This window comes from Sminthopsis crassicaudata, chromosome 3 (genome assembly GCF_048593235.1).
Source record: "Sminthopsis crassicaudata isolate SCR6 chromosome 3, ASM4859323v1, whole genome shotgun sequence".
NCBI lineage: Eukaryota > Metazoa > Chordata > Mammalia > Dasyuromorphia > Dasyuridae > Sminthopsis > Sminthopsis crassicaudata.
In genome coordinates this window covers 177,166,400-177,177,429 of record NC_133619.1, presented here as the reverse complement: position 1 = coordinate 177,177,429, position 11,030 = coordinate 177,166,400, and the positions used below count along the sequence as shown (strand labels likewise).

General features: G+C 33.9%; 1 protein-coding gene across 1 annotated transcript in view; it reads left to right on the top strand.

The window, feature by feature from the left end:
* The first annotated feature begins 299 nt into the window (after window positions 1-299).
* The window catches only part of SLC5A7 (solute carrier family 5 member 7), a 34,041-nt gene continuing 23,310 nt past the window's right edge, over window positions 300-11,030 (top strand). The window contains exons 1-4 of the mRNA XM_074299667.1: window positions 300-832; window positions 2,212-2,442; window positions 8,277-8,390; window positions 10,354-10,509. Of these exons, the coding sequence (XP_074155768.1) occupies window positions 2,265-2,442; window positions 8,277-8,390; window positions 10,354-10,509 (448 nt within the window). The 5' untranslated portion in view covers window positions 300-832; window positions 2,212-2,264. The remainder of the gene's footprint in view (window positions 833-2,211; window positions 2,443-8,276; window positions 8,391-10,353; window positions 10,510-11,030) is intronic.

The window sequence follows — 11,030 nt, the reverse complement described above, 5'->3', positions numbered from 1 at the left end:
AAAGGCAAGGAAAGATCTGAAGCAAGGTTGGAGGATAGGGGTCTTAGGAGGCTGCACCTATTCATTAATGGCTTCCCTTGGAATCAGATATTTCTCTGAACAGAACCTTCCCCGCTGGGGCGGGGTGGGAAATTGTCCATTTCCCTAAACATCTCCTTCTTTTATTTTCCTCATATACTATTTTTCTCCTCACAGTCCCCCTCCTCTTTCTCTACCAGTAATTTTACTTCCTCCATCATCCAAAGACTCCTCCTCCTCTCCCTCCTCTGGCATCCCGCCCTTCTCACTCTTCCCACTTCTCTCCCTTGCTTTCAACCTTTCGTCTACCCTGAGCGCCCCAGACGGGCACTGTCCCCAAGTACTCTCTCATTCACTTTTCTCTGACGTCCAGCTCCCTAGCTCTGACGAATACCGTTACTTCCCTCCCCTTATAAAAAAAAAAAAAAAGAGGGGGGGTGGTGTTTTCTTTAGCTTGACAATTACGTCTAACACCTATGGAATCCCCCAGCCCAGCATCTCTCCTAAGCTCAGCTGCACTCTAGCCTTCCGAATCTCATCTTCCCCATGAACATTCCATAGCCCTGTGCCCCACCCACAAACTAGACTGGAACTCGGGGTACGGAGATACTTGTAGCCTTCTTGGGAGACTGCTACAAGAAACCTGCTGCTGCTCCTGCTGCCTTCAGGGCCGCCACAATTTCTTCCTCGGTTTTCTCAGGAGCCCCCGAGGATCCACATCTGTCCTACTGGAGGAGCCAGGGAGTGTGTCCCCGGAAGAGGGCTGAGTCCCGAGCATCTTCTGCGGAAGGCTCGCAAGGGAGTGAAAAACAAGGTAAGACCAGAGCTCTGAGTCCCCGCGTCTAGACTGGACTTAGGAATCTTTTTGGAGTTGGTGCCAGAGAGGAGGTACGCTCCCAGCTCCCACTGAAGCGGGGGGCTCATTTTTAACAGCCTGAGTGCTTGAAAGGCTCTCTTGGGGAGAGCATATCATACTCACCGTCCTCCTCCGCCCTGATAGATCGATCTAAATTAGAGTGGAGATCTAGCAGGTTGGTGCCGGCTCGAGGAGGCGTGGAGACAAAGAAACTGAGAAAGAAGGGGGAAAGGGGGGAAAAGAAAGGAGGGAGAAGGTGATGGCATCAAAGCAACCCACTGGAAAGGGTTGGGAGTTATGTATACCAAAATATTGGAATGAAAATCTGGTGGGAGAGGAAGCTGTGGCAGAAATGCAGAAATGAGCGTCTAAGGAAATTACTTTTGCAGACTAACAGCCTTAGCCTAAGCCATTCTCTAGATCTACTTTTTCCTAGATAAGAAAAGTGCTTTTGTGCCCACTTGCATGTGTGCGTTCTTAGCAACTTACTTGACTTGATGACAGTGGGCAGGTGTGGCATCTAAAAGAAAAATAAAATCTATGGAGAACAGTTAGACTGCTTCCCTCGACTCTAAATGTTTGGTACTTTCAATGATTCTAGGATTTTATCAGATTTCTGAGCATTCTGCGACTTAAAAGACAAATCCAGTTTCGTTCATGGAGAGATTTTCTGATAATATTCCATTTTAGGCTATGTAGGGTAAGGAGGGAGAAGATTTTTTTTTTCTCCCAGGGATGGGGGTGGGGAGATTCTTCTCCATTAGGTAGTGAACAGATATAGAAATGATTTAGTAAGGTATATTTGACACAGACTTTCCTAATTGGTTCTAATCTATATTTATCAAATTGGTTTTTTTAAATGTATGTTTGATACTGCATATAAAGTACCTATATAGTCAGTAAATTAATAGTTTAGAGCAGTTCTGATTCATTTAGGACATCACAGAGTAAAAATGATTGAAAATTATTTATAAAATTATATAAAACCATATTCTTAGCAAATGTTCTTACCAATTTGGTGAGTTGAGATAAGGGTCTTTGTTTCTTTCTCTTTGAAACATCATTATACACCAGAGATCAAGGTTATTTATATATTTTTTTAAAATCCATCTTGATTTTCTATGTAAAAATTCTTACTTGATTAAAAAAAAACTAGTTTATAATCTTGTTTGTTAACACATAGAAATGGTTTTAGGTTACCTGTTCTCAATATAATGCTTCTTTAAGCCATGTAGACTATTCCATTTATCATCACTTGGTATGCACATAGCTTCCATTAACAATTATTAGAATAATTATGTTAATGTATTACAATTTTTATTGTATTTTTTCTTTAGAATCCTTAATGAAATAGCCAACTTGGGAGACAAATCAAGATCTCCAGCTGAAGATGGCTTTCCATGTGGAAGGATTGATAGCTATCATTGTATTCTATCTTCTGATATTGATGGTTGGAATATGGGCTGCTTGGAAAACCAAGAACAGTGGCAGTTCAGAAGAACGTAGTGAAGCGATTATAGTTGGTGGCAGAGATATAGGTTTGCTAGTTGGTGGATTTACTATGACTGGTAGGTGCCAAGATTTCACCTTTCATTTCCTTGGCTACCTTTAAATGAAAACTGTGTTCATGCTTTATGACTTATATAGCGATACATCCACAGAACTTGTTCTTCAACTTCATGTACTTAGTGATTTGAAGGCCTTCCTACTAGTTAATAAGCTAGTATAATAATCTAAATGATTACTTAAAAGTTTTTTAATTAAACTAATTTAAACACTGAGTCATGAATCTTTATAGCAAAATTTTAGCAAAATATCGATGAATACATAGATTGAAATATGGCTCAAGCAGAGTTGGCTTTAGGTGATGAAATCCAAACAATGGAAAAACAAAGAAATGGATGAAAAGTTTAAATCAATCCTAGTTTAAGATTAAGATGAGTAGAACATGTAATCTCCAGTAATATAAAGGAAATTAAACAGGACCTTTTAGTGTCAGTAGATACTAGGATAATATTGTTTTCGGTAAAATCTTAAATGACAAAAGTCAATGAATATTATTGTTTGATTTGTCATTTTAAAAAATCTAAGCTTGTATAATCAGGATTACAAATTTCCACTGCAACAAAATCTTAATTTATGACCAATATTCCTGTACAAAAATTAATTTACTAAAAAATGGAAATTGCACGGTATTAATATAGTGCTCCAATGTAAGATCATTTAGACACGTATTTCTGAAAAAGAGGGGGGATATCTCTAGGGAGTGCACTACTAGAAATTCCACTCTGATCATTTTCTCTTCTCCACCAATCCATTGTGTTCTAAAGTATTGTCCACCTTTTCCTCCTTTTCTCCAGAATATCATTTCAGGAGAGAAATAAAAACTAATGAAAAAGCATATACATATGACAATATTTGATGCATATTCATTAATATCTAATGAATTGTGTTTTCAGCATCTCAAAGTCTATAGAGTATTAATATCCTTTTAAATTATTGCAATGCCCTTTACACTAACAGTTTTTTTCTTTTTTCTCCCAGTAATACATTTTAGAAGGTCTGAAATTATGATACTTGAGCCCTGATATTCTATTAAGAATATGTATTTCTACATAGCACAGTTATGTTGCCAAGATTGAGTCAGCAAAAAATATTTCTGCATCTTAAATATCTGACTTTACCTGACTAAAATCTAAAATATTCTAGAATGATTTATTTTATATAATAATTCATCTTTCAGAAATTTATATAACCAGCATACTACAAGTATCTGAGATAGACTTAAAGCACTGGAAATTCTCCCTTCATAGATCTATAAACATTACTGGGGATAAAAAAAAACATCATTAGATGTGGTTTAAACACCTGCTGATTTACTATGTCTATAAACAGAATGAATCTCAGTTTGTTCTTATGCCACTTTTCCCATATGTTCCAATTGGAACAAATATTGGAAATATTTATTTTCTAACAATTTTTATTAAAAATGTTAAGAATTATATCTTTTAAGAGCCCTGTTTTTCTCATAGTATAGTCTATAGTTTTATTATTTTTCATTAGGTTTGCTTAGTATTTATACAATCATTTGTCCACTCTGCATCAACACTACAAGGAAGATAATTGTCCTTTTAAAAAATAAAAGTTAAGAAAAAAAATCATTTTTCCCCACCTCCAACCCTCTCACACTTATTGCTTACAATTACATAAAGAACTTTCTTTTTTAATTTGTTTTTGAGTTTTTCTAAAAAAAAAAGTAAGTCGTTATTTTTAAACTTTTTTCTTTCCAAATTTTGAATTCCAGATTCTACCCTTACCCTATTCACTGATACAACAAGTAATATGATATCAATAATACATGTGAAACCATGCAAAACATTTCCATATTAGACATATTTTAAAAAGAAAATTATGTCTTAATTTGCACTCAGTTCATCAGTTGTTTCTAGGGAAATTGATAGCATTTTTTTCATCATGAGGAACTTTGATTGGAAAATACTGCTTGATCAAAATGTCTAAAATGAAGAATTTTATATAATCAAATGCTAACCATACTAAATTATACCATTATGAGTTATAATCAGTCTGATAGTAATTTTCATTTTAGCCTAGAGGACAAAGAGATCTCTGTGATGAAAATTTGTGTTTGTGTGACCAAATAGTGCTGGTACAGTTGTTAGTTTCAGTTACTAGCAACTTTGCCAAGAAGAAATATATATTTTGTATCTGTTAGAATACACTTTTCCATGTTTTGGGAGTCCTAGCAAAAGACTCTTATTTAATGAAATTGTACAACTTGAAATTGTAACAGGATTAGAAGTGAAGAAAAAACTGTTAATTATTATTTATTAGACAGTAACCAAAAAAAAAAAAAGATTCAGGGTCAAGGTGGAACACAGGGAGTATGGGCAACATGTTCATATTGAATAATTCATTTCAAATAATCTCATTTTATACAAAAAAGCTTAAATTTTTAAATATCATTTGGAGACATATTTTGTTATTGCTTTTACCTTTTTAAAATAACAGAGCCTAGAGACATTTAATCTCAAGAAATTTCATTTTGAATTTCCCTAATAACAACTTGGACCACAATAATAATAATGCTAATAATTTATTGGTACATATATATATTATAGATATAGGTAGATATACATAAGACAAACTTTGTAAACCTTAAAGCATTATATATATATATATATATATATATATATATATATATATATATATGTATATGTGTTTATGTGTGTGTATGTGTACACACACGTCTCATGCCACTCATTATTATTCAGCAGACCAACATAAATGGCAATAGATGCAAGTAGGTGGTATAGGGTGCTCTATAGCACTGCATCTTCTTGACCTCAGTTCAAATACAGCCTCCTACACTAGCTATGTAACCCTGGACAAGTCACTAAAACCTATTTACTTCATTTTCCTCATCTATAAAAATGAACTGGAGAAAACAATTAGCAAACCACTCTAGTACCTTTGTTAAGAAAATCCCCAAATAGGGTCACAAAGAGTGGGAATCACATAAAACAACTAAACAACAACTAACAACACAGGTACAATAGCAATTGAGACTAATTGGTCTGTACTAAAAAAAATGGCAATAGTATTGTCATTTTTTTTTCATTAAAAGGTACATTAATTACATTCAAGTTTTAAACTCAGCCTACTTGTACCAAATGAGGCCTTTAAGAAAATTAGTTTCATTGATTTCTGTGGACTGTTTTGAGGAAATGTGATGAATGCTAGAGATTTAAAGACAGCAGAAAAAAAAAAATGAAAGAAAAAGTAAAAGGCTCTACCCCTTTTCAGATTTACTGGAAAACATCACATGTTTTTGAATGCATTGGTTTTAGTCTCTATAGTCAAATTTGAACATGGAGATTAATAACAAAAATATAGAGAATCTCATGGTAGTGCACATAAGTTTTACAAGCTTTAAAGCATTGTCTCAATATTAAATCTATATATGTATCTGCATTATATTTTTATATATTTATATATACAAACACATATATGTGTGTGTGTGTGTGGCCTTTAATTAACATCAATATTACCATTGTGGACCAATATGCTTTTTATTCTGCCCAGTTTTCTTTGTTGTTCAGTTGTGTCCTGTTGTTTGTGACCCATTTGGAGTTTTCTTGGAAAATATTTCCAATTTTCCTTAGTGTAGGAAACTAACAGAGTTAAGTGACTTGCCCAAGTAGGTCTCTGAGGCCCCAGATGAACTGAGCTAATCTTCCTAACTCCAGTCTTGCTACCTCCTAGCTGCAAAGTAGGTAATGCATCATATATATTTAATAAATGTCTGTTGACTGACTGTAATTTTAATAGTGATGCTTCATTCCCCTTCATCAATATTCCCTTTTTATTATCCTCCTTTCTATTGATAGAGTTGAATTTTATTTCTCTTTAACTCCCATAACTTAGCATAGTGCCTGGTATATAGTAGGTACTTAATAAAAACTTTTTGAGTAAATGAATATTTATTTGTATAGCTAACCCATTTGTCTGTTGTTTGATGTTAATTTAATTTGTTGTTTCATTCTTATGGTGTAATTAAATTTAGTTCTTTTTTTTTTTTTTTGAAATAAGCATTTCATTTCAAAATCTTTCCTGGCACCAGATATGGTTCAGGTAACTCCAGCATGCCTTGGCATAGCTTGCTAGCTGATTGAGTGCTAATGCATTACAAACATTTGATTTAAGAATAGCCACAATTGTTATTTAGAGAAAGGGAATATTCCTTACTTCTTGTTACTAATGGGAAAATAGTCTAAAAACAAACAAAAAAATCATCAGAAGTTTTAATTATCCTACAATGATGATGATGATGATATGTGCATAGCACATCCACTGTGTCAGGCACTGTGCCAGACATTTTACAAATATTATCTCGTGAGATTGTTACTACAACTCTGTAAAATGGGGTTGATAATAGTATCTATTATCAACCCCATTTTACAGTTAAGAAACTGAAGCCAAAAGAGATTAAGTAATTTGCTCAAGATTCCATACTTAGGAAATGTCTAAGGCTAGATTTGAACCCAAGTCTCTCTGATTCCAAACCCAGCACTCTATCTGCTGCATCACCTAGTTTTCTAATTCATAATAGCACAAGAATTAACCTACTATTATACTGAATATAGATCATTCATTTGTTCATCAAATATTAAGTTATTAAATGTTACATGCTATGTTTGGAGACAAAAGAGATAAAATCATAAATAAGATAAGGAATTTGCCTATAATCCAGTAGGAGATAAGATATACACGTATAAATAGGATGCAAATAATGATATAAATATATGATGCAATGAGATCAGATTAGGAGGCAAGGATAATAGAAAGAGTCTGCTTGGATTTGAAGAGAGTTTGGCTTTGGTATTTATTGTTTCAGTGACTTCACTATCTATATATCTGGAAAATGAGAGTTGAAGTAGGTGATTAGAAGTTTTGTTAAATTATAATTCCATGATCCTCTGAGGTAGAGCTGTTTTACATTTGGCGTGGAAGATGATCAGGGGTAGCATCATAAGAGAGATACAACTGATTAATTGTTAGAATAGCATTAGGCAAAGTTTTTGGAAAGGGGGCATCATAGGCACAGGATACCGTGAGTAAAGTTTGGTGCCTGGTCCAACTCAATTCAGTTAAACAAATATTAAATGTCTACTGGGTACTAGAGATACAAAGACAAAAACCAAGAAGTCCTCAAGGAGTTTTTATTGTATTTTCTCCTGGCACATTGGCTAGTGTTATATTGAAAAATAATAAGCATTATTGTCAGTAAACATTCCATGCAGGATTGCATTATGTACACAGAAAGTAAAGAGTTCCAATCAGCAGAAGTTTACATTCTAAAATAGATAATATTGACTTTCTAAGCAAGGAAAGGAGGGTTTCTTCCATTTTTTTAAAATTTTGTATTCCCAATCCTTAACAAAGAATCTGACACACAGTAGATACTTAATAAATACTTGTTGATTCATTGATTGGCACAGACTTGTGAAAGGGATATACTGCCATAATGCAAACATCCCCACTTCAGAATAATTTTGAATATCAAGAAGTGAGCAAACATGTAAACTGGAGGAGGTTGTAGGGAAATGGAATCATAACATCACAGATGTAGAGCTAAAAGAAATTGGGATCAACTAATTCAATCTCCTTTTACAAATGACAAAACCAACTTTGTGGTGAAAACAGCCAGATATCTGCCTTTATAAAAACATTTAAAAAAAACATTGAGAAGGATCACTTATTTTATTATAGTTCATATATCTTCTTGTGTTATATGATGAATAAAAGTAATGGTATTCACTTAAAAGGCTAGGTGATTGTGTAATAATATAACTTGATTTCTTATTATTTTATTCTGTTTCAGCCACCTGGGTTGGAGGAGGTTATATAAATGGGACAGCTGAAGCAGTTTATGTACCAGATTATGGTTTAGCTTGGGCACAAGCACCAATTGGATATTCACTTAGCTTGATTTTAGGTAAGGAAAAAAAAACAAACTGGAACATAGTAACTAATTAACTAGATGTATGTGGATCAATGATCTTAGTATGGGCATGCTCTCTATTGATAAAGTTTTAAATCCTATACTTTATCATGCATAGTTCTCATACATTTCTTTTCATCCCTTCTTCATAAAGAAACATTAGATGAGCTTTCTCTGACTTTTTGAATTTTAAAAGTCACTATCTAACATATCAACTATCCATTTGTCTGTCCTTGCTTGTAATTGACCTACCTCATGTCTTGGATAATAGCTTATATATTTTTCCTGACATAAATTGTCATGTTTCAGCCTGTTTATTGCCTCCATGAGTCTCTCCATTAACTTTTAGTCAACAATCAGTAATTTTGCTTCATGATTCACCTGTATGTTGTGGCATAAAAGTTTATTGCTATGGACAAATGGATTTTGTGGTATTTCCTACCATCACTGCAACATTCCTTCAATGCACCAAAGTCAAATTAAATTGAGGGTCCAAATCATTGTTCTGCTACTCCACCTGTTAAATATTTATATTATCTCTATGCATATATATCCATTGAGAGAGAAAAAAAGGAGAGAAGGTAAAAGAGAGGGAGGGGAAGTTGAAAATGGGAGAAGTAAAGAGGGGAGGAGAAAAAAGGAGCTAGAGGGAGAGCAAGAGCAAGAGCAAGATTAATTTAGTCATTGTTCTGTCAATTGTTACATGCCATAATGGGGGGGGAAAATGCATTTTTGGTCCACTTTGTTTTGTCAGTATAGGTGTGTAAACATTATGTATTTCACTATGAAATTATTATTATAATAATCATCATTTCAGAAATCTAGGCCTTTTTCTTTCTCTATACATTGAGGGTTTTTTGGTCCAGACCTGTCTGATAACATTGGTAAATGAAACTCTTAATGGTGAAACTCCTTCTATCAATACATATATGCAACTATTTTGAACTAATAGATAGAGATGTCTGGGACATGGAGACATTTAATAATTTAGCCGTACTCATACTCAATGTTTGACACAGGTACAATTTGCATTCAAATCCACTGGATTCCACAGCTGGATCTCTAACCACTATATTACATTTATGTAAGGAGTATTAAAAACTCTATAGAAATATGTAAGTAAAGTGTGAAAAAAATATGTAGATCTGCAAGCAGCAGAATTTTGATACATTCACAATTTGATCATTTGATTATAGAATGTCTCAAAGAATTTCCTTTAAGATAATGACAATTAGAATTTAAGGATTTAAAGTTTTATTTCTTATTGAACTTCTTTCAATTTTGCACACAGGTAGAGTCTAATTTGAACAGGGTACCACCAAAGAAAAACAAGAATGAAATAAGAGAATAGTAAGAGCTAAAGGAATTGCAAGCATTCTGAATTTGTAGTCTTAGAGATTTGCCTAGGGCCCTGAGTCAGTCAAATTAATAGTAGTCTGGGTGTCAGAGGTAAGAACTGCATTCAGATCTTTCTGAAGATTTGCAATGAATCAAATAAGAGCTTCTTCCAGGACTGTACACTCATGCAAAATTCGTTAATAATATCCTAAAAAATGAAAATACTATATATTGAATTTTGAAAGATTTCTTTAAGATAATGCCACTGAAAGGACCTCTGTGCAATTTTAATACTATGAGTTTTTATAATTTTAATTTTTCTACTGCACTGCAAATTATTGGAGTCCCTTAGGAACATTTTAAAGAGATAGATAGGTAGATAGATAGATAGATAGATAGATAGATAGATAGATAGATAGATAGATAGATAGATAGATAGATGATAGATGGATGGATGGATGGGTGGATGGATGGATGGATGGATGGATGGATGGATGGATGGATGATAGAGAGAGAGAGAGAGATAAACACACCTCATGGCAGATAAATGTATAGTAATTTTTTTAATTTTAATTTTATGATTTTAATTTAATTTTATGTTCTTCTATTTTGGTTTTAGGTGGTCTGTTTTTTGCAAAACCAATGCGTTCCAAAGGTTATGTGACAATGTTAGATCCATTTCAGCAACTCTATGGGAAGCGCATGGGTGGACTCATCTTTATTCCTGCCCTAATGGGTGAAATGTTCTGGGCTGCAGCTATTTTCTCTGCCTTGGGTAAGGAATCTGAGGAATTATCTCCACTATTTACTATATTGGTGACTTTGGACATAGATCAGTTAACCTTCTTAAGCCTTTTGTTTTGTTTTGTTTATTTCCTTCTGTGTGATACAATCACTTCCTTTCCCATATTTCCCCCTCAAAAGCTATGGGGAAGACTAATGTGATCATTTATTCTGCATATATGTTCAGTGTTAAGGTACAACCAGAAACATAGTTGAGGATGGAAAATCAGAAATTTTATCTCACAGTGCTGAGCAAGGCCTTGCACTTGTTATTTGTCATGGAAAGAATTTTGCTTATCATCTATTTTGCAAGAAAAATTAACTAAAATAGAAAGCCTATAACAGCTTGCTCCTTCTGTGCTTCATCTCAAGTGATGTCTTGCTCACTTCTGCATTTCTACAATGCCCTTTTTCATGTTCTTTATTCCCCTTGCTGCTTCCTCTCTCATGCTCCTATATGAATTTGTCCTAATAAGCTGACTTGAAGGAATGTTCACACTTGCCTGTCCTAAG